Below are 23,912 nucleotides of genomic sequence, written 5' to 3'. Positions count from 1 at the left end.
TCCCAGGACCCTGGGATCATGACCTGAGCTGAAGGCAGAGGGTTAACCCACTGAGCCACCCAGGCTTCCCTTCTGGAAGGTTTTTAAGGTCTTCTCTTTATATGTAATATTCTAACACTTTGTAATGTCACTTGGAGTGGATTTTGTTTTAAATTCATTTACTGGGCTCTCAGTAAGTTCTTTCCACCAGGAAATTCAAATCCATCAGTTTTGAGAAATATTCTTAAGTCCTTGATAATTTCCCCTCCATTATTTTTTTCTGGCTTCTCTTTGGCTTCTATTGCTTTGATGTTAGACCACTGGATTGGTCCTCTGATTTCCTTGCCTTTTCCCGACTGTTTAAAAAATTACTCATATCTGTGCTCTATTTTCTCACATATTTTTTCCTACTTCATATTCTAATTCTTTTACTGAAAATTTTCTTCTAACATATCTTTAATTTTCAAGAGTTCTTTCTTTTTTTTTTAAGATTTTATTTATTTATTTGACAGAGAGAGACACAGTGAGAGAAGGAATACAAGCAGGGGAAATGGGAGAGGGAGAAGCAGGCTTCCCCCCTGCCAAGCAGGGAGCCCGATATGGGGCTCGATCCATGGACGCTGGGATCATGTTCTGAGCTGAAGGCAGAGGCTTAACCCACTGAGCCACCCAGGCGCCCCCAAGAGTTATTTCTTATTCTTTAAAAGTCCCAGGTTTGTAGATTCTACTTTTCTTTTTGTCATGGATACAAGGTCTTTTCTAGTCTACTCAGATATGTGAATTATATGCTTTTTAAATGGTTCTTTGGCTGCCGACATTGCTCCTGTTTCCTTGGACTTCCTCTCCTCCTGCTTGTTTTGGTCTCTGTCATTCTGGCGATTCTTGGCTGGCCATGACTTTGGAGTGGAGCTGCCCAATAACAGTTTGATAGGCTGGACTTATTGAATGATAGACTCATGGTGGGCAGTTGGGTGGAGCCTTGACCATTTGTTAGAGGTCCCCAAAATGTCAGGATCTGTAAATCCTCCAGTCTCCCACGTGGAGTGTGTAAACCTCATTAGTGTTCAAGGAGTCAAGTAGGCAGAGGGCTGAGTGGCTAACTGCCCTTGCTTAATTCCTCTCCCCACCCCTCAATGAAATGACTCCTTCTTGTCCTTAGTTATCCAGAGGTCTTTGGGTTTAACCCCCTTCTAGAAGGAGGCGCATTCTAAGAGACTGGAGCCTAGGAAAGAGGATCTGAGGGTTAAATGGACTCTTTAGGAAGATTTTCAACAAACTCTTCTGCTTTTAGTCCTACCCTGTATTCTGGTCTTTAGATATATCTACTGCCTCCAATTTCCTTTTTTTCTACTTTTGAAAACCATTTTGTATCAGTTAGAGACTATCTAATCCTTGAAGATTCAGATAAAACATTTTTTTTAAAAACTGTCTTCTCCTGGTGTTTATCTTTCCTTTCACGATAGGAAAAAAAAATTCAGACACAAAAAAATAGAAAAAAATGATAATCATTTTGTACCTATAATCCAGCTTCAGAAATTATCCATGGGACATGGGAAAGGCTGCTTGAAATTACTTACCCATAAATTTTTCAGTTAATGGTTATTGGTTAGTTGAGGTTTTCTAATTCTTTTTTTTCCCCTTTTTAATATTTATTTATTTATTTATTTTTATTATGTTATGTTAATAACCATAAAATACATAATCAGTTTCTGATGTAGTGTTCCAGGATTCATTGTTTATGTACAACTTCCAGTGCTCCATATAATACAAGCCCTCCTTAATACCCACCACAAGGCTCACCCATCCCCCCACCCTCTCCCCTCTAAAACCCTCAGTTTGTTTCTCAGAGTCCACAGTCTCTTGTGCTTTGCCCCAATTCACTTTTCCTTTCCTTCTCCTAATGTCCTCCATGTTATCTCCTATGTTCTAATTCTTTTAAAGTCAATTTTGGTCACTTCTATTATTTTCCTAATAAAATATCCATTTATCAGCCTCATGGCTAAGAACTTAAATTCCAGAAACAGATTGTCTGGGTCTGAACCTCTGTTCCTCCATTTGGGCAGTCAGTTAAGCTCTTGTGCCTCAGTTTACTCACCTGTAAAATGAGTTACGGGCACCTGGGTGGCTCAGTTACTAAGTGTCTGCTTTCAGCTCTGGTCATGATCCCAGGGTCCTAGGATCAAGCCCCGGTTTGGGCTCCCTTCTCCCCAGGAAGCCTGCTTCTCCTCTCCCACTCCCCCTGCTGTGTTCCCTCTCTTGCTGTGTCTCTCTCTGTCAAATAAATAAATAAAATCTTAAAAAAAAAGTCACACATGCAGAGCATTTAAAATAGTTTCTGGCACATAGAAATGGTAATTATTATTATTACCCAAACTAAAATGTATTGGCATGAAGTTTTTCATGGCATTCACTTTTAATTTTTAAATTCTCTACTATATTTTTAGTTATGTTGCTTTTTTACTCCCAATATTGTTTACTTATGAACATTCTTTTCTGCTTGATTAGCTTTGCACAATTTGCCTATTTTAAGAATCTTTTCAAATAATTGCCTTTGGGTTTGTTAACCATCTATTCTCATTTCTATTTCTTTTTTTTTTTTATAGTTACATTTTCTACTTTCTTTAGCTTTTCTCTTGTTTCACCGCCCCCCCTCGCCAGGTTCTTTAGTTGAATGCTTATCACATTTATTTTCCTTCTTTCCTCCCTCCCTCCACTCCTTCCTTCTCTGTTTCCTCAAAATATATTGCAACCCATAAGTTTCAATATTTTGTAGTTGTAATTGTTGAGTTCTAAATATTTAATAATTTCTATGTGGTTTCCTGTTAAACCCATGAGTAGAAATTACTTTTAGTTTCTAAAGTTATATGTGTATATACATATATTTATATACATTTATTATATATATATATATGAATATCTTACATCTTACATACCCACACACATATATATGTATATATACACTCTTACTGTGGGAGTATGATACAGTTTCTTTGAAATTTACTAAGTCTTACCTGTGATCTAGATATGTGCTTTCTATAAGTGTTCAATTTATAATTGAAAAAGAGATCTGTTCTCTATTTTTAGAGATAGTATTTGAGCTTCTTCAATTTGTTTACAATTTGTTCTTTTGCCTTAATTTTTTCATCTGCTTTAGGGTCTCCTATTATGGGTGTGGATTTGGCCATTTCTCCTCAAAATCCTACCTTTCCGTGTTGTATATATTTTGAGACTGTGTTCATCTTTTATAGTTATGAAGGTGGAAGAAGAGAAGACTGGGGTAGGGAAGCTGGACCGTGCTAACTACAGGAGGAGATGTCAGGATCAGGAAGGTAAGGTCATCTTGAGAACTTGATGCAAATCCTAGGATGGTCTGCCAGTTTCTTAAATATCCTTATAACACCCCTCCAGTGGGAAGATCTAGAGAGCTGGCCCCTTTCCCTGGCCCACCCATGGTGTCTTCTCTGGACCCAATGGCACCAGGCTACATATTAAAGAGACCACATCATGGGGCCAAAGACAGGAAACTGGCACTTTGTTTCTGTGAATTAGGGCATAGCATCCCCAACACAAAATTAAACTTACCTAATTTTACAATATCTACAAACTATACAAGATGCCACCATTACACAGATTCTAAAAATAGCAGCTCAAACTACTGCAAGAAGATATTGAATGGGGTTATCTATTGCTCAAAAATTGCTGATGCAGAGGTATTAAGTTCCTACACTCTACAGAGAAGCAACCACAGGACTTATGAAGAGGCAACCAGACAGGCCACCGCCCTGCCACTGCCCCAGCCCCACTTGGAGGGAAACAACAATCTCTCTGCCCAGCTGGATGCTTGCTGAGCTGTAGAATGTGTAGACCCATTCTGGAGCTATCAATGGAGAAGAATGCAGCTGAGGAGTTCCTAGGAGAACTTAGCACTGTCCTGAGCCAAACTGCAAGATGTCCACAGTGAGTGGAGAGGTCCTGCAGAGTGAAGGAGGAAGCTTGGGAGAGGGCTAGCCATTCTCCACAGTTCACCAGCTACACAGCGACACTCTGATGATTATGATGGAAGCCAGGGGAAAAAAAGGGACAAGTTAGATCCAGGGAAAAAAGTATAATACTTTCCTGATAGCTATCTTCCCTGATTTCTCCAATAAGTATATTCTTCATATGTGTATCCCTTACAATTTTCTAATCAAGTTCCCATATACCATCTCATTCTGTCTTCTCAAAAACCTTGCCCAGATAGTAGAGAAGGGATTTCATTTCCACCTTACAGGTAAGGACACTGAGTTCTTGAGAGGCAGATGTCCATGGCCGTGAAGCAAGTGATGAACAAGCCAGGGAGCATCCAAGGCAGGTGACTCTTGACAGAGGCCTTTCTGATATACCAGCTGTTTCTCATTTCTGTTCCTGACCTCAACAGTGGAAACTAGGAATTCATCTGCTAAGCCCTTAGTTTAAAACTACTTACCTCTTACTGGTGTCCATGGATTACTCAAATTACAGCTTGCTTAAGAAATGGTAGAATTGAGCAAGGGAAGTCATGCCATACTGGAGGGAGATGGGGGAAGGAAGGAGGAGCACCAATCATTCTGATATTGGTCCACTAGAAAGTAAGGCTGTACTTCATAAAAATCTCCACCTCACATTCTTGGTTACAGCCAAGAAAGACTGGAGCTTCAGAAGAGTGAGCAGTGAGGTATGCTGGGGTGAGCTGGGCTCTAAAAAGATTTGGACACTGACATCCTGGTAAACTCACTTTCCCGTACCTATGAATGATTCAGAGTCTTTTCACCAGAGTAGACACTCAACCTATCTTGAAAGGGCTTAGTTAGATATGCTTCTCCAAGGTTCAGCTTGATGTGGTTTCTGTGTGACATCTGTAGTCAATGGATGCCCAGACATTAGCATCTACATTTCAGGAGTTTGAGCCAAGAGGCAGACCTCCCCTCCAAAGAAAATAAAATCAAGTTAAGGTAGATCTTGATGTAAGAACACAGAGTTTAATTTCCTGTTCTACAGCAGCTTTCAAATCTCAGTTGCCATCCATGGGCTTCAAAAATACAGTAGTCCCCCACTTATCTGTGATTTCACTCTCTTCAGTTTTAGTAACCCATATTCAATCAAGGTCTGGAAGCAGATTCTTTTTCTGACACATCATCTGAAGGTCAGTAGTAGCCCAACACTATGTCACAGTGCCTATGTCATTTATCTTACCTCATCTCATCACATAGACATTTTATCATCTTGTATCATTACAAGTAAAAAGGTGAATACAGTACAATAGGATATCTTGAGACAGAGAGAGAGAGCTCATTCACATAACTTTTATTATACAATATTATAATTATTCTATTTTATTATTACTTATTATTGTTAATCTCTTACTGTGCCTAATTTATAAATTAAATTTGATCATAGGTACGTATGTGCAGGAAAAAGCATGGTATATGTAGGGTTCAGTGCTATGTGCACTTTCAGGCATCCTCTAGGGAACCTGAAACATATCCTCTGTGGAAAGGAGGAACTACAATAATATTTTTTGGCCATCCTGCTCTTTGGAAAATCATCACCATGGAATTCCAGACTCCAAGTTATCCTAAGAGTGGTTCCCAAACATTTTTGCTGCAGTTCACATAAGCAGAGAAAAAAAATCTTCCCACTCATATACCCCACCCATTCTCATTTCACCTCAAAAAGAAGAAAAAAAGGAAAGAGAACAAAGTGTAAAGGCCAAAAGAGGAAAGTAACTTGAGTATTCAGGAAGAGGATGGATGAGTAGGTAAAGCACAGGGAATTTTTAGGCTGGTGAAACTATTCTGTATGATACTGTAATGGTAGATGCAGGCATTTTTCAAAACCCATAGAACTATACAACACTAAAAGTGAAACTTCATGTAAACAATAGACTAGAGTTAATCATAATACATCAGTATTGGTTTATTAATTGTAACAAATGTTCCACCCTAATGCAAGTTGTTAATAATAGGGTAATCTATTCATAGCAATAAATGCCTACATTAAGAAAAAAGAAAGAGCACAAGTAAACAACCTAACTTTATACCTCAAGGAACTAGAAAAAGAACAAACTAAGCCCAGAGTTAGTAGAGGGAGGAAACAACAAAGATCTGAGAAGAAATAAGTAAAATAGAGACTAAAAAGACAATAGAAAAGATCAATGAAACTAAGAACTGGTTTTTGAAAAGACAAACAAAATAGACAAATCTTGAGCTAGATTTATCAGGGGAAAAAAGAGGATACTCAAATAAAATTAGAAATGAAAGAAAAGACATTAAAATTGAAAGCACAGAAATATAAAAGATCAAAAGAGACTACTGTGAACAATTATATATGAATGATTTGGACAACTTAGAATAAATGAATGAATTCCTAAAGGTACAACTTACCAAAACTAAATAATGAAGAAAAAGAAAAAAAGAACAGACCAATTACTTGTAAGGAGATTGAATCAGTAATGAAAAACCTCCCAACAAACAAAAGTTCAGGAACAGATGGCTTAACTGGTAAATTCTAACAAACATTTAAGTAAGAATTAATACCAATCCTTCTCAAACTCTTCCAAAAAATAGAAGAGAACACTTCCAATTTCATTTTATGACACTAGTATTACCTGGATATTAAAAACAGACTAGGACACTACAAGAAAAAAAAATTACATGCCAATGTCTCTGATGACCAAAGGTGTAAAAATACTCAACAAAATATTATGAAACTAAATTCAACAATACATTAAAAGGGTCTTGCCCCATGATCAAGTAGGATTTATTTCAGGAGTGCAGGGATGGTTTGACACCTGTAAATCAATCAATGTGATATTAATAAAATGAAGGATAAAGATAATATGATCATCTCAATAGATGCAGAATGTATATTTGACAAAATTCAATATCTAATCCTTATCAAAAATCTCAACAAACTGAGTCTAGAGGGACTGTACCTCAACATAACAAAGGCTATATATGACAAACCCACAGCTAACATCTTACTCAACAATGAAAAGCTGAAAGTTTTTCCTCTAAGATCAGGAAAAAGATCAGGATGCCCACACTCACCACTTTTATTCAACATTGTTGAATAAACATTGTACTGGAAGTCCTATCCAGAGCAATTAGTCAAGAAAAAGAAATAAAAGACATTCAAATCAGAAAGGAAGAAGTAAAACTTTCTATTCACAGATGATGTAATATTATATATGGCAAACCCTAAAGAGTCCACCAAAAAACGTTCCACCAAATAGAAGTAAAACTTTCTATTCACAGATGATGTGATATTATATATGGCAAACCCTAAAGAGTCCACCAAAAAAGTTCTATTAGTTAGAACTAATAAATTCAGTAAAGTTATAAGATACAAAATCAATATACAAAAATTAATACAAAAGGGTACATTTCTATATACTAATAATGAACTGTCAGAAGGAGAAATTAAGAAAAAAATTCTATTTATAATTGCCACAAAAAGAATAAAATAAGCAGGAATAAATAAACTTAACAAGGGAGGTGAAAGACTTGTGCACTGAAAATTTTAAGACACTGATGAAAGAAATTGAAGAAGACACAAAGGAATGGAAAGGTATTCCATGCTCATGGATTGGATGAATTAATATTTTTAAAATGTCCAGGCTACCCTAAGCAATCTACAGATTCAATCTAATCCCTATAAAAATTTCAATGATGTTTTTCACAACAATAGAATAAATAATTCTAAAATTTTTATGGAACCATGAAGGACCTCCAGTAGCCAGAGTGATCTTGCAAAAGAACAAAGCTGGAGGCATCATGCTTCCTGATTCAAAAGATATTACAAAGCTATATTAATCAAGACAGTATAGTGTTGGTATAAAAGCAGACACATAGATCAATGGAGAAGAAGAGAGAGCCCAGAAATATACCCACATTTTTAAGTTCAGGTAATTTATGATGAAGGAATCAAGAATATACAGTGGGGAAAGGATGATCTCTCTTATGAGAAAACTGGACAGCCACATGCATAAGAATAAAACTGGACCATTATCTTACACCACACACACACACACACACACACACACACACAATTCAAAATGGATGACAGTCTGATATACGACCTGATACAACAAAATTTCAAGAAGAAAACACAAAGGGTTCGCTCCTTGACAGTCTTGGCAATGACAGAGAAGACAAATACTGTATGATTCTATTTATATGTGGAATCTAAAGAACCAAATTCAAAGAAACAGAACAGATTAGTGGTTGCCAGAGGCAGGGGTTTGGAGGTGGGCAAAAGGGTGAAAGAAGTAAAAAAACCAAACTTCCAGTTATAAGATAAATAAATTCTGGGGATGGAATGTACGGCAAGGTAAGTATAGTTAGCAATCTGTATTGTATATTTGAAAGTTGCCAAGAGAGTAGATTCTAAAAGTTCTCAACACAAGAAAAAAAGTACAGCTATGTGGGGTGATGGATATTAACTAGACTTCTTATGGCAATCATCTTGCAATATATACATCTATCAAATTAGTATGTTGTACACCTTGAACTAATACAATGTTATACCTCAGTAATATATATTATATTGTATAATTGAGGTATAATTATACCTCAATAAAAATAATAGGAGATCTGTTCGTGGAGCTGGGGTCTGGTGGCAGTAGGATGGAAGTCTAATTTCCTGTGTACTATCTGCTCAATTATTCTGTATACATAAAACTAAATCTATTGATTATTTTAAAAACTGTTGACCAGTTGAAGCCAACACTGATGAAACACTGATAGCAGAATGTCCATCCTGAGACCTGAGAGAATTACAGCTACTTTTTGTGTGCAAAGACCCAGTGGGGCTTTACAGACCAACCAGGCTTCTTAGTGGAATTCGAAATTAAGGTTCTTCATGAGTCTAGTTCTTGAAAATTCTAGTATACAAAACCAGCTTTGAGAAGTCCAAGTAACTCCCTTTTCTGTTAAGTAGTTTACATAGTCTTTCATTATGAGTAAAAGTGGCCCTTGATGGAAATGCATAACAGCCCTCCCAAAGAGGGGGGTTGGCGTTTTGGACTAAATCTGTGAGTCACTGAGGGACTCTCTCAGGCCATGTGTCATAAGCCTTATGCAGTTATTGCCATTCTGGACAAGCAAGAACAGCGTGATGGGAGTTCTGCTCATTCTAATTGAGTTCTAACTACAGCACGAAGGGTATCATTTCCAGCAATGGCTGAGGTGTTCAGAAATGGAGTTCTGGGGGCGCCTGGGTGGCTCAGTGGTTTAAGCCTTTGCCTTCAGCTCAGGTCATGATCTCAGGGTCCTGGGATTGAGCCCCACATAGGGCTGTCTGCTTAGCAGGGAGTCTGCTTCCCCCTCTCTCTCTGCCTGCCTCTCTGCCTACTTGTGATCTCTCTCTGTCTATCAAATAAATAAATAAAAATCTTTATTAAAAAGAAAGAAAAGAAATGGAGTTCTATCAAACCCAAGACTTGGGGCAGTGGCCCTGGCCAGGAACTCCATGTCTTCCATTCTGCTTTGGTGGCCCTAGCTCTTTGTAACTGGAGGATAGTAAGGAGAAATGCCCATTTTCAGTAATCCTTGCTTCCCCCCTCTTTTGTGCTCTGCCCACAGACTGCCGCTCCATCCACATTGGGCTTTCAGTCCCCAGTTACCCTCAAAGGAAAAGAGACCCACAGGGACGTCTTCCAGGCCTACAGAAGGTCTGCTGGGGCCTGCGGCCAGACAAGCCACAACAGGAACTGACTGGCGTGGGCAGCAGGGGAAGCAGCCGGAACAGCAACGTGCATCATGTCAGCAGGACTCGTGAGTTCTTGAAGGGCACATTTCAGGGGAGCCATCTGCTGGGGAGCCCAGACAGGGTGATAGATTGGGGAGATTCTCTGGAGACACAGTGATGTCCCACTGGGGTCAGGGCTCTTACCACCCGTGCTATGCCACCCCTGCAGACCAACCTCCCTGCCCAGGGATACATTTAGCCAGGCTGAGCCCTGTCTCTCTCTGGTGACTTGGAGACCTCTGCTCTGAGCTACCCCAAGCTGTTTTCATGGCTTAATTATTTTCCTCATTTCCAAATTCTTAGGGGCCGTACAGCTCTTGCCCTAACCACAAACATGACTTGGCAGGAGCCACTGTGCTCCATAAACTGAATTCCACATCACGTTACCTCCACCCTCTTTCCTTGCCTAAGCTTGAAGGAACAGTACAGAATAGTCTAGGCACTGGCATGATGGCTTGCAGACCCCTGGAAAGCTCTCTCCCAGCCCAGCAAATCCCCTGAGGCCTTCTGCTGCTGCTGCAGATATCAGTTTTGGGCTAATTAAAAATCAGTCTTTTGTTCCTTCCTGTGGAAAGAAAAGTATCAATCTTAAGAGAAGTGAAAAGACTCGAGTCCTGAGAGCCCAACTATGACATTTTATTCTTTTGAGAATTTGCTGTTTCTAGGGACATGATTTCACCTCAGCAGATCCTAAATCTGCCCAATAAATTGTATTTGATTGGTCTCTATTATATATTTCTCTTGTCTTAAGCAAGGCAAAATTAGTTATTTTACTGTCTAAACCTTCAAAGGAATGTCAGAGGCAGTGACAGTGTCTCAGCGTCCCTGTAGGAAGACATCTGACTCACACGCTCCCAAAGGCCACCTTAGTCACCCACAATCTTGCAGCTGCCCTGAACAACTGCTCTCCTTGGCATCAAGTCTACCAAGTCCCGTGGCTTTTCTAGAGTAAATGTGTCTAAGTGGGAGATGGGTTGATGGAAATCTTTTGGCGCTATCTAGCATAAGAGATTGAGTGCTGATGAAACCATGCATGTGCACACGGACCAGCTCAGGGCTGGGAACATCAGAGACCCAAAGGAGAGCCAGCCTTTTGGGAAGAGTTCCTGCTCCCCATGTTAGATCTGAATGCCTCATCCTCCCCTTCTGAGGCATTCTCCTATAACCCTACCACCTCCCCCACATTTAGGGATAAGGTCCCCTTGTAAAATTGAGTATGCTGGGTCCCTCCTGAGGCAGAGAAGAAACAAATAACATGGTAGGTGTGTGGTAGATACTTAATAGATGTTGGCTTAACTAATACACATTAACCCAATATGAGAGTGAGGATCCCAGATCTTTTTCCTCTGCAAGAGGATATTGGTTCGGTTTGGCTATGTTCATTGGCATCAAGGGCTTATGAGATCCTTCTGGTGGGAGGGGTGTGAAAAACCATTGAGATCTTCTACTTGCCTGGTCACTACTAAACTCTGGGGTCACTAAAAGACCAAAACTGCCTCAAGATGAGCAGTAAAGGAGAGAAAGGCTGTTTTCCAGCCAGGCATTTAAGCCTCATATTGAGCCTCATTCCAAGGCCTTAGGATCAAGGATATATTTCCTGTGGCCTTCCATTCTCATTTCTGATGAGGAAGGAGAAAGGGTTGGGACAGAACACATATTTGTCTCTAAAGCATCTCCTCCATGAAGGGTTCCTGAAACAGGCAATTTCCAGCATAGGTGCAAGGACAGTTGGGGATCTTTTAGACTTTGAAGCTTTGAAACGGGGTAGCTTCCTTGCCTTTGTGTACCTATAAATTTGTGTCTTGGAAGGATACAACTTGGAGAGAGAAGCGGGAAAGGAAGACAGAAAAGGAGAAAGAATGAGGATCATTCTAGACCTTATATGCCCCCTTTGGGGTGAGGGGCAGGCAGGAAAGCAAATTAAAATGTATTTCCCAAAAGAACCATGTATTTTCTCTCTCTTCTTGTCCTTTGACACTTTAAAACCTGGATCTCCTGGAATGATCAACATATACAACATTCCCTCGCCAGCCATGAGGGCTATTCTAAAAACAAACAAAAAAATCCCATTAGAAGAGAATCCTGAGTTAGTGACCTTAAGACATTGAGGGGTAATTGGGGTTGAGGGTCCAAGTTTGCAAGTGAACCAGTGAAAGTCCTAATAAATGGAAAGTTTTCATAAACCATGCACCAGCCAAGTTTACCTCATTGCTGGAGAATTAGCTAAAGTGGATTCCAGTCTCTCTGGCCTCATCCTAGGGGACGTCCATGTCTTTGCTGAAATTGCTGTGCATTCCCAGGAGCTGCTAATCTCGGCCTCACCCTGGCTCCAAGTCTTTTCCCTTTGTCATATATATAGATATATATATTTTTTTAAAGATTTAATTTGTTTGACACAGAGAGAGCACAAGCAGGGGTGAGAGGCAGAGGGAGGGGGAGAAGCACACTTCCTGCTCAGCAGGGAGACCGATGCAGGGCTCAATCCCAGGACCCTGGGATCATGACTGAGGTGAAGGCAGAGGCTTATCTGACTGAGCCATCCAGGGCCCCCATCTCCCTGTGTTTCAAGCTTGAATCAGATGTTCAATGAACTCTTCGTGGTCAGATTACCTGTAGCCAAGGGGCAGGGGTCATACATTACACCAATACACACAGCTGCCAGAGGTTCATCCTTTTGGGTAGGGCTATGGGCTGGGCTGACATCCCTAAAATTACCCACGACAGGAGGAATTCCTGTAAACACAAATGGGGGCAGATTCTCTTGCTCTTCTCTCAGCACGTTTGGAATTTGGGGACAGCTTCCTAGAAAAAGAACTCTCGTCCATGAAATTGGGACTTGGAGCCTTCACATCGCCTCTCGAGACCCACCTCACACAATGGCCTCAGAACTCTAAGTCAGTCTCCAACTCCCCAGTATTCAATGGCCTTGAGCTACCCAAAGTCCCCACCCAGCTCCACCCCCCCCAGCAGCATTTCCTTGTCCTGGGCTCCTTTCTTGCCAAGGCTAATCCCAGCTGATACGCTCATGAGTGTTAATCACTGAAATTCACTCACCCAGCAAATATTTATTGAGTGCCCATGCTGTGTGAACTCCGTGCTGGGGGCCAGCAGCATGATTTGAGCAAGGCAGATGCCACCCTCGCAAAACTGGCTATCTAGAGATGCATGTGGAGTCCAAGAGAGAGAGGGCAGGAACCTGTGACAGGGCTTGTCCAGAGGGCAGGGCCCCAGGACCAACCTCCTAACTGTCCTAAATGCCTTCCAGGTCTTTCCTAGGGGGTGAAGTCTTGCTGGTTTGTAGTCCACTAGATCATTTTGTGCTTTGCTCATCCAATGACTAGCCAGTTCCCACTCAGTAAAAGCACAATTCTGCTTGTTTCTTTTATTGTGTTTCCTGAAGCTGGCTCCTGCACTGTTAGGTTTCTCCCAGCAACTGCTGGTGGAGTCCAGTCCTCCAGCCGTCACTATGTGACTCTCAGCTGTGTGCTATCAACCACAGGGGCTATTACCTGTGGCATTTCTCATTACGGGGATTAACTTCTGATGTGCTGCCTGAACTAGGGCCCACAAGGCATTAGTCACCCTGATCTGGGAGCCCAGCATGTGGTGCACTAAACCTGTGGGGGGGGGGCAGAGAGAGTGGAAGGGCCGTGGGCTGGAGGGTAGGGAGGTAGCATGGGAGCAGCATGGGCATTTAGAGGCTGAAAAGGACTGAGCCCTTGCAATGTTTAAAAGGGCCAGGCTTATGACTGGTAACAAGGGAGAAAGGCATCGGACCCGTTGGCAACAACAGCAGTAGCCAGAGCATTTATTGGGTGACTGGTGTATACCAAGCACTGTGCCATCCAAATCACATATATTATCTCACTTAATGCCCATCGGAGTCTAGCGTGGTGTGATTAGCCCCACTTTATAGAGGGGGGAAATTAAGACTCCGAGAGATTCATGCTTTGCCAACATCCTACTGCTAATAATTAGCAGAGTCAGGTTTTAAACCCAGGTCTGGGCTCTTAAAGCACCACAGGAATAAAGAGAATTCTCTGGCCTCCTTGGTGATCTCTTTGGGTGTTTCTGTGGTGTTTCGGGGTCACCGCCAGCCCCTGACCTGGTGTGGTGTACAGTAGCTATCTAACGGCACTCAGGAGGAGACAGGCCGACTTCAGCCACACTGTAGTGTGACCTGTAGAGCCTGAGCCCCTGGGGAAGTGCCTGTCTCCTCCATGTCCTGTCCTGCTGGAGAGTCCACCATGGCAGAAACTCCTGGATGGTATTGTTTGCTGGGAGCCCAGCACCTAAATATACACCCCTGACCTTCTGCTGCTGTTTCCTCAACCTGAAAGCCGGCATCCTTGATTCTTGAGCCTCAGGTATGAAGATGTGATGAGTGGGGCCAGCCACGGTGGGCAGTGTGGCGTGGAGGACGTCGGCTGCCTCTGCTCTCCTCTGGGCTCTCCTAACTTGGGGCCTGGTGGGGCCTTCTGTGGTGTTAACTGGGTTTCCAGTTTCTTATCTGTGAAGTAAAGGGCTTGGATTTGACAGTGGCTAAGCTCCCTCCTGGCCCTGAGACTTAGAGAATTCAGGGTTCAGCGCCCCTTGGAGCAGCAGCCGCCCAGTGACCTCTAATCAACCTTGGCACATTCTAAGTACTCAGTAAGCACTTGTTGAACCAAACCCAGGAGATTAGGAGTTTCTCAGCAGAGCAAAATAATTCTGCAGTGGGGTTCGCCACACACCCTCGAGTGACCAGCTCCCACCGTCCGCGGGCGGGCACCCGGGAACCACCCCCTCCCAGTGATGGCATTTGGCACTCCGACTGGAAGTGGCTGAAGAGGTGGAGGACAGGGAATCTGGGTTTGGAGTTGGGGCAAAGAGAAACCAGGTGCATGGAACTTTATTGACCAAGTGTGGTTGCTTTGAAACTCGAGACCCCACAGCAACCCTCCAGGGGGCTGCGTGGCAGGTGAGAGAACAGCCGCCTTGGCAGCCTCTCTCGGGCCAGCTCCCCTGCGGCCAAGGCTCTTAAGGAGGCCCCGGGGAGTCTCCCGGCAAACCCCTACCCTGCCTTTATAAAGGGGCCTGAGGAGAAGCGCCTGGGCTCTCCTGGAGCCCTCACGGGGGAGGGGGCCCGGGGCAGTTCTGAGCACACTCTCACAGGCCGGCCGCTGCCACCGCCACCGCCCCTGCCGCTGGGGAGCTCCCGCCGCCTGCACAGCCGCTGCGGCGCCGCTGAACCCTCCTCTCTCCTGAACACTTGAGGACCCCGGCCCCTCACACTGCTCCCTCTCACATTCTCTCTCTCACACCCGCCATAGCTTGAATTTGCCCTCGGTACAGTCTTTCTCTCTTACATACGATCTCTGTCACATTGCAGCTCTTTCCTCTCCCGGATACACCTCCCCAGTCTTTCCCCCTTCCTTCCCTGTCTCTCTCTCTCTCTCTCTCTCACTCTCTCTCTCTCCTCTTTCTTTCTCTCTCTCTCCCTCTCCCTCTTCTCTCTGGACGCCTCCCCTGGTGCTTAACTGGAAACAAAACTGAGTTTGTTGTGAGCGGCTGGGGAAGAGGACGTTTGGAGGCAGTGGCCAGGGTGCCAGCAGCAGAAGCAGGCTGGGGCCAGAGGCAGTGCCAACAGCCGGAGACCCCAGCGCTCAGCTGTCCCAGGGAGCAGGTAATGCCCACTCAGGGCTGCTTCAGGCATCCTGCTCTCTGCCCGGTCTCAACTCCCCATGACTGTTGCATCTGTTTGTCTTCTTACCTGGCCTTGAAGGGGAAGGGGAATTCCAGACCTAGGGAGAAGCAGGCATGAGGAGTGAGGTGCCCTCCTCTCCAGAGAGCTGTCTGTGGTCTGATGTGGCTGGGGTCCAGGCTATCTGGGATTGGGGGTGGCTGGGGTCTGGGGTGTCTGGGGTCACGGATGGCTGGGCCAAGGATATCTGGGGTTAAGGGTGACTGGGCTCTAGGACATCTGGCTGAGGAACATGGTAGAACCTAAAAAGGCAGGGAAGAGCCAGATCACAAGGGATGTTTTCAGCCATGTCCTAGACCCTAGGCTCTAGGTAATACAGAACCTCTTAAGGGTTTTTAACCTAGAGAGTAACATAATCAAGTCTGCATTTTAAGAGGGTAGTTTTTGAATTCTGATTCTATGGAGAATTGGTGTGTCCTATCAAAATCAGAGTCTTCGTCTTTTCCCAATCTAAAGAAAAAATAAGGTTATTTGTTCAATTGCTAGTTTTTCTTCTATTAAATTTCCTTAACTCTTGAGGTTTGCTAGCAAGCACCAGCAGTCAATAACCCAATGAAAAGACTGTGTTTAAAGTAATAGAAAAATTCAGAAATAAAATTCCTTTAAGTAAATGAGGTAGATTTAGCCATATACAGACAAAGTAATAGTATTTTCTGATAGTAAATTATTTCTAACCCATATATGCAAAATGTTTTATGGTGCTGCCCAAGTAGCACCATGACTCCCAGGAGTGTGTCATGTGAACATGTCTGAAATGTTTTAAAAGCAAACTTTGCTGCCACATAGGGAGTAGGGGTGGATTATGCAACCAAAGGCAGAAGCAGAAGGAGGCTCTCATGGTGATAGGAACAGGAAACAATGAGAACCTGAACTAAGATGGTGGCAGTGCGTAAGAAAAGAAGGAGAGAGCTGAAAAGTATTTAGGAAGCAAGGGAAAGAAGTTAGTGTCTGGACACGAATGGTGAGAGAGCAAAAGGCTTCAGGAATGAGTCCAATATTTCTTACCTAGATGACTGGATAGCTAGCATGGCTATCATTCAAAACAGAGAAGGGCAGGGTTGGGGTGTTGGAACAAGGAAAGTGGTTTGAGTATATTGAGGTTGACTTGTGAAGGCTGCAGAACTCCCAGATGGAGTAATCCAGTTGACTGCTGGAAATGCTCAATACAAGCAGAGTCTGGAGACATGGGGGACTTCATCTATAGGGTGACACCATAAAGAACACAAGATGGTATAGAGTTTAGAAAGAGAAAAGAGAAGAAGGCCAAGGAGAGATCTTGGGAAAGATGAAGATTTAAGTAAGACAGGCAAGAGGGGCCAGGGGAAAAATACTGAGGAGTCCTCAAAGAGATAGGACAAAAATATCAAGAAAGTACTTTGTTATGAGAACCAATAGTGTAGCATGTCTGTCCAGAGAGAGCAGTCACCACCACTGATGACCCAAAGAGATAAATCAGACCTGTTGGTTTGCTTGGTTTTATTAACTAATTGGCTTGAGAATAAGATAGCAAGAGTGATCCCAGGACATGGTTGTAAACTCAGGTGTGTAACATAAATGGGATTAGCAGGGTAGAGAAGGGAGCATTTTAGCAAATTAAAATGCATTTGCCCATGACACTTTGTGTCAACTGTATTCAAATAAAAGGACTTTTAAAAAATGCAGCTGTCACTCAGCCTTAGTTGATTGGTGCCAAGCAAGTCCTCAGAGCATCTGAATTTTCAAGAGAAGTCAGGAATCTGGATTCTTTTTTTTATTATTTTTTTAAAAGATTTTATTTTATTTATTTGACAGAGAGAGATTACAAGTAGGCAGAGAGGCAGGCACAGAGAGAGGAGGAAGCAGGCTCCCTGCCGAGCAGAGAGCCCGATGAGGGACTCGATCCCAGAACCCTGAGATCATGACCTGAGCCGAAGGCAGCGGCTTAACCCACCGAGCCACCCAGGCGCCCAGGAATCTGGATTCTTACATGAAATCTCACAATTCTATAAGTTAGCAACTATTTCAAAAACTTTTATACTCTGTGAGGGCTAAATTAAACATATCTTTGAGCGGCCAGTTTGAAATCTGTCAGAGAGGTGGTGCTGAACCAGTTGCAGCAGGTTGGAAAGTGATTGGGTAAGGAGGAAGTGGAGACCTCTCCTTTAAGAAGTTGGAGAGAAAGGAGAGCAGGAGAGCATGGAAGGCAGGTAGAGTCAGGGGAGAGTGTTCTAGGGTAAGAAGAACTGTTTATAGGCTGGGAGGAAAAGAGTGGAGAAACGAAGTTGAAAACCAAGGTGAAGAAAGGATAGTTGATAAAATAACGGTCCGGCAGAAAAGAATAAATGTGGCCAGAGGTTAAGCTGGAGGAAGGACTCCTTTGTTCAAAAATGGACTACAAAGTGGTAAGGGTACAGATGAACTAGAAGGGAGATTGCAATGGATTTCACATCCTGAGACCTTTAGTTCCTTGGCGAGTTGGGTAAGAGATGGATCAAGAGGCTTGAAGAGAGGAGCAAGGGTATGAATGGCATCAAGGGACATGGGACACGCCTCTGACAAGGATGAGTAGGAGGTGGCTGCACTTCTGAGACCTGCTGAGGGTGGAAACCCTGCATTTGCACAGCTGGATGGTTTTCTCCAGCAGGGCACATGAGCCTGGATGCTGGAGTTAGTGGTGAAGGGGGATTAGCACCTGTTACACTGCAGGACCTTGTCATGTGTCTTATTCTCCTTAACTGACCTATCTCCTTGCTTCTCTCAACAACCCTGCTCATTCAGACTGAACACCTATAAGCAAGTGGCAGCTCTTGGATTCATACCCATGTCTAGCTGGATTGCAAACCCCTTGTGTGCCTTGTCTCCACCATACCACAGTATCACCCTGCCTCTCCCTGTGTTCCAGGATGTTCCTGTGGAGGTGAAGACTGGGCCAATGAATTCTTGTTTGGGCATTGGCTGCCGTGTTTTACTGGGAAGTCAAGAGTTGGGAGTAGGATGACAAAGTAGTTGAAAACTGACCACGGGGAATCCATGGAGAAATAAGTGAGGGCCAGCGGGGATGATGAATTGAGGGGACAGAGGGGCTTGGGGGAAGGGGAAGAGTTGATGAAGCCCAGGAGACAATCAATGAGAGACTGAACTGGGGCAGAAGCAAAGGGATTGGTGAAGAGGGAAATATTCTTAAAAACTTTCAATAAGGGGGTGGAGGTGAGAAAAAGTGGTTGAGATGAAGATGACTCCAGGGTATCTAGCCTGTACTGTTGGGTGAACAGCCATGCCTTTAACTGAGGCTTTCCACATCAAGTACTGCCTCTCTTGTCTTGCTCCAGACACAAGGGCCAGCACATTCTCACTTGAAAGTCTTTGAAACACTCAGAGCACTCTTTTTACAGAGATGCAGAAGTGGTACATTCTCTTCTTCCAAGTCACAATGTAAACATACTCCTCAGAGGGATCTTTCTTAGCCAATCTTTCTAATGTAGTTCTCTGTTGCTTTATTCTCTCTCTCTCTTTTTTTTCAGGACACTTATCAGTACCCGAAATGATTATTTATGCTTTTACCTGTTTTTGTCTGTTTCTACCACTAGAACAGACATTCAAGAGGGATATATGGGATATATGGGCCTTTATCCGAGCTTTGTTTTCCAACACCTGGAACAATGCCTGGCACATGGTTAACTTTCATGAAATATTGAGTAAGAGAAAGGAAAGAAAAGGGATGCCCGGGTTGCTCAGTTGGTTAGGCATCAGCCTTCAGCTCAGGTCATGACCCCAGGGTCCTGGAATTGAGGCCCTCATCTGACTCCCTGCTCAGCAGGGAGCCTACTTCTCCCTCTGTGTGCTGCTCTTCCTGCTTGTGCTCTCTCTCTGTTAAATAAATAAATAAAATCTTTTTTTTTTTTTTTTTAAAGGGAAGAGGGAGGAAAGAAGGAAGGGAGGCAGGATGGGGAGAATATTTGGGGAAGGGTACATGTTCAGTGTTGGAAGGTGCCTGAGAGACAGCCAGGAGGTGACATGCAGTGGGGAATTGGGAAGCAGAGTGGGAGATCAGGAATAGGTTGTTACTGTGTCCAAGAAGGAGGTGGTCTCCTGCTACACACAGGTACAAGTACGTCCTGTCAGAGGCTGACGGGCCCTTTAAGGCCAACACTGGGAGTTGACTGGTTTGGGATCCAGTGGGAAGAGGGGTACTTCTGGGTTTTTTATGCTGAAGTTGGGTCAGAGTTTTTCTCACTTCTCACTTTTCTATTTTCTACCCTTGCTGCTGCCCAGCTTTGGCCATTTTCTATCCTTCTTTCTTGTCATCTGACTCCCAGACCCTGGAGTCTGAATGTAGATTAAATTCGGTCATCCCCTTTATCTCAAAGAATCTCACCCACATCCAACCCACAGAGGTGTGAGGACTTAGTTTTACTAAATTAAGAAATACTTCTCCCTTGAGCCTGGCTCCTGCTCCATTTCAGTTGGCCTTGTGGCCCTTAGCCTCCTCTGGGCCCTTCAGAAGACCCTGCTGTCTTCTTTTTGCAGGGTCTCCAGCTGCTGAGCAGCTCCAGGACATCCTGGGGGAGGAAGATGAGGCTCCCAACCCCACCCTCTTCACAGAGATGGACACCCTGCAGCATGACGGAGACCAGATGGAGTGGAAGGAGTCAGCCAGGTGAGGCAGAGCCCCAGGGGAAGGGAGAAGGCGGCTTCCCACCACAGTCTGCCTGGGGCCCAGGCTGAGCTGAACTTCCTGGTGGGAAGGACCACTGACCACTGGCGTCTTGCACCTTGTATCCTGCTGGGGCACTCCCTGAGCCCTAAAGACCTCCGTGCTGGCCTTCCTTGGTGTCCAGAACTGGGCTGGACACTAATAAGCAAACAGATACTTATCACGTTGTCTTTATTCTCAAATTAAAACCCAAGTGGGAAAGTATACCAATGAGGCCATGAGAGAATAATAAAAGGATATATGTACTTTCTTGTCAAATGGTTCAAACTAAATGCTATAGTTTGAGGGAAAGGAGAAAGGAAAGCACCAAGTGGGCTAGTGTAGGCAGGTAGAACTTCCTAGAGGAAGAAAAATGTTTGTCATGGAAAATCCAGGTGGGGAGGTATGGTGGACCTCTGAAGAAAAGAGACTCAGCAGAGTTTGGGGTGGGACAAGCAGAGTGGAGGTCTGGAGGCTCCACTCTGTGGAGGGGTTGGGACAGGGGAACTGACGGTGTATACAGGGATAGTAGAAGGAGAAGAGGCAGAAGGCTGTTGGGGAGCAACGTGGTGAAGACATGGAGCCAGGGTAGGATTGGAGTAAGGAGTAGTTCTGGCCATACCCAGTGCCTGGGATAGGGTTGCTTTTTAACTGGACTGACCAGCAACACCAAATGCTGCCAAGAGTCTAAGGAAAAGGGAGGCTATGGTAGGAGGCAGCAAGAAGGGCTGCTCCTGGGTAGGAGCTTGAGAAAGGCCAAAAAGTGGGCCATACCAATGTTTCTTTCTTTTTTTATTTATTAGTGTGCCCCTCACCCCCAAGATATTTTTAATTTAAATTTAACTTTATTAAATTAGTATTTATTTCTCAGAGGAATTAAATACGAAGGAACATGTTTTAAGTCAGGTTGGCTTGAACTTTGGAATGCCATAAACCATGGTAATACTTAAAACTTTTCATTCCCCAAGACCCCTTCGGGGCTGTTATTGCCCCATTTGAGAATGCCTGTGTCCAGGACTGGCTGGGCCTGGGGGCCACCAGGATGCCCAGATCCTGGCAGCTGCTCCACCCATGGCCTGGGCTCTTCCATCACCCACCAACCTCACTCACCTGGTCAGTTGCTCTGTAGAGTAAGGAAGAGCAGGTTTGGACATCCCCAAGCTGCCTCCTTCAAATCTCTCCTAGAAGAAAGGCCACTGGGTGGACTACCAGATCCCTGCAGGCCTCTGGGAGGTAATGGAGTCTAGCCTCATGGGGTGCCCCAATCCTTGTCTGGAAGCCCTGGAGCCTCTATTTATGAGCCATTCAGCAAGCCCTTACTATATGCTCAAGAGTTTACAGGCTCATCTTATGCAAGCTGCACAATGACTGTGAGGAAGTGGGAGCTAGATTATCCCCATTTTGTAGATGAGGATACTGAGGTTTAGAGGGGGAAATAGCTTGCAGAAATAGCTAGCTCAGAGTGTGCGGGCTGCTGAGTCTGAGTTCTAGACCGGGTCTGTCTGACCCCAGTTTCAGGACTTATGCACTTTGCCATGTTTCCCCATTTTCTCAGCTAATTTCTCCCCTTTCCCCAACTTTCAAGGGCTCTGTTTGGGTTTCCATGGGAATACATGAGTCTAGAGGCAATTTCACTGGGATGGGAGATAAATGGAGATAGCTACAGAGACCAGGGCATCTATTCAGGGCTGAGAAGAGAGGGGAGAACATTTTACATGACCAGAGCCCAGTCTGGGCTATGGCGGCTTAATGCATCTAAGGAGCTAGTGCTGCTCCTCCCTTTCTTGTCCAAGGTGGGCCGATAGAAGGAACATTGAGAGGGGCCTTCTCAGAGACCCCATAAGAAGAGCATTTTCTCTCCACTGGGCAAGATCTGCATCCAGGACCAGACCTTCCATGAGGGCCTATCATGCAGACCCACAGAACCCTTGCTAAGAATGCCTCTGGGCCCCCAGAGACCCGATTGTCTGTCACCATAGACAAAATACTGTTTCTGGTCTGAGTATAGATCCATAGTGCCTTCTGCACTGTAGACCCTGTAATGAAACTGGTAAACTGTAGGAGATGTTGTTTGTAGAAGCAAGCTCCTCCTGAAAAAGAAAGGTGTCTGATCCGTAACCATCTACAAGCTGTTGGGTTTCCCTGTGAGGTAGGCTTTCTGAGGACAGCATCTGTGGTGATCCTGGAAGGGTCCTCAGAGGACCTCAAACCAACAGTGAGAGGAAAGTGATGACTAGGGGTGCCTGGGGGGCTCAGTCAGTTAAGCGTTTGCCTTCAGCTCAGGTCAGGAATTGAATCCTGCATCACTGAACTCCTTGCTCAGTGGGGAACCTGCTTCTCCCACTGCCTGCTGCTCCCCCTGCTTGGGTTCTCTCTCTCTCTCTGACAAGTAAATAATTAAAATCTTAAAAAAAAAAAAAAAGTGATGACTAGAAGAAGTTAAAATGGCTGAACCCAATTCCAGGTAGATGTGAGGGGGAAGCAGCTTGGAGGCCAACTTGGGGGCTGGAAACAGTGGGAGGAGAGGAGCTCAGACCTCCCTACCTGGAGCCCCCTTTCTCTACCTAGCCTTCTTTAATCTTTTGTCCAGCCAACTACACCAGGTTTTCACCTCACTGTTGGAGGTTCGATTAACAAGGCTGTAGAGAGGTCAGAGGAAGGGCTTGACCATTGACCAACAAGTCCACCTTGGCCTGGACACTTGTGCTGGAGACTCCTCTGAGCCAACTGCAACAGTGGAGGTGCTTGGGGCCAGGCCACACCCCCACAAAAGAATGGGAAGCATTTCCCTCAGCTGACAGGCTATGAGATCTACTCCAGGAAGCCAGAGGTCTTAGAAGTTTCCAGAATCCAAGAATCTGCCAATCCTAGGGGGTTCTGGCCTCCTTGGGGTAATGGGAGAAAATGATGGTGGTGTGGGGGCTGGATAACCCCTCACACAGACACTCAAGCCCTAGGAGGGTTGTAGGTCTATACCCACATCAAAGGGAACGGAGGAGGGGACCCTTTAATAAAAGCATTTAATTTGCTGCAGGAGTGTTTGCTTTATTGAGTTAGGAGATTAACACAGAGTGAAAATCTCAAATCCGCAAGGAATTTTCCCTGGTGGTGCTTTGTTGGGGGTTATTAGTTTGGGGGATGTTTTGAGCCCTTGGAGAAGGAGTCACCCCTGGACGGATTTAAATGGCTTTTTGAGCTCCACTGAATCCTTACCCCTGTGCGCATAATGGGGACTGTGTGGGCAGGCATCACTTCTGATGTGATCAATGCTGGTAGGTCAGGCTGTTAATAAGATAGATTTTTACTAACTCTGTCTCTTCAGTTTCCCGGGAGGAAAATGAAGCTGGCTGTTGGCTGATCCTGACCTTGCCTGAAGGGAGGGCTGGGTCAGGTGGGTGGGGGCACAGAGCCCCTCACTTCCAGCAAACAACTTACCCAGAATGCTGTCCTCTCTCAGGCCCAAGTTGGCCTGGCTGCAAGGACAGCAAGAGAAGAGTGACCTGGGCTATATCCCACCCAAGGGTGGAGGGCCCTTTGGGGGTTACTCAGAGATAGCCAGAGTTTAAAGCCTTCTAGGGGTGCCTGGGTGGCTCAGTGGGTTAAGCCTCTGCCTTTGGCTCAGGTCATGATCCCTCGACCCCCGGATCGAGCCCCCTGTTGGGCTCTCTGCCCAGCAGGGAGCCTGCTTCCCCCCCACTTTCTCTCTGCCTGGCTCTCTGCCTACTTGTGATCTCTGACTGTCAAATAAAT

General features: G+C 44.5%; 1 protein-coding gene across 11 annotated transcripts in view; it reads left to right on the top strand.

Annotated features, from left to right (window-relative positions):
- Nucleotides 1-23,912, top strand: part of SLC4A5 (solute carrier family 4 member 5) — a 105,169-nt gene that overhangs the window by 20,943 nt on the left and 60,314 nt on the right. For 10 of the 11 annotated variants that reach the window (XM_044261438.1, XM_044261427.1, XM_044261432.1 and 7 more), the window contains 3 exons: nucleotides 3,228-3,308; nucleotides 9,582-9,773; nucleotides 19,997-20,126. In XM_044261438.1, coding sequence (XP_044117373.1) covers nucleotides 3,228-3,308; nucleotides 9,582-9,773; nucleotides 19,997-20,126 — 403 coding nt within the window. Of the gene's footprint in view, nucleotides 1-3,227; nucleotides 3,309-9,581; nucleotides 9,774-15,330; nucleotides 15,413-19,996; nucleotides 20,127-23,912 lie in introns of those variants that run through there. The other variant, XM_044261437.1, reaches the window with a different exon arrangement.

The sequence above is a fragment of the Neovison vison genome, chromosome 8 (genome assembly GCF_020171115.1).
Source record: "Neovison vison isolate M4711 chromosome 8, ASM_NN_V1, whole genome shotgun sequence".
NCBI lineage: Eukaryota > Metazoa > Chordata > Mammalia > Carnivora > Mustelidae > Neogale > Neogale vison.
Note: the sequence above shows the minus strand (reverse complement) of the source record. Positions and strands in the feature narration are given on the sequence as shown.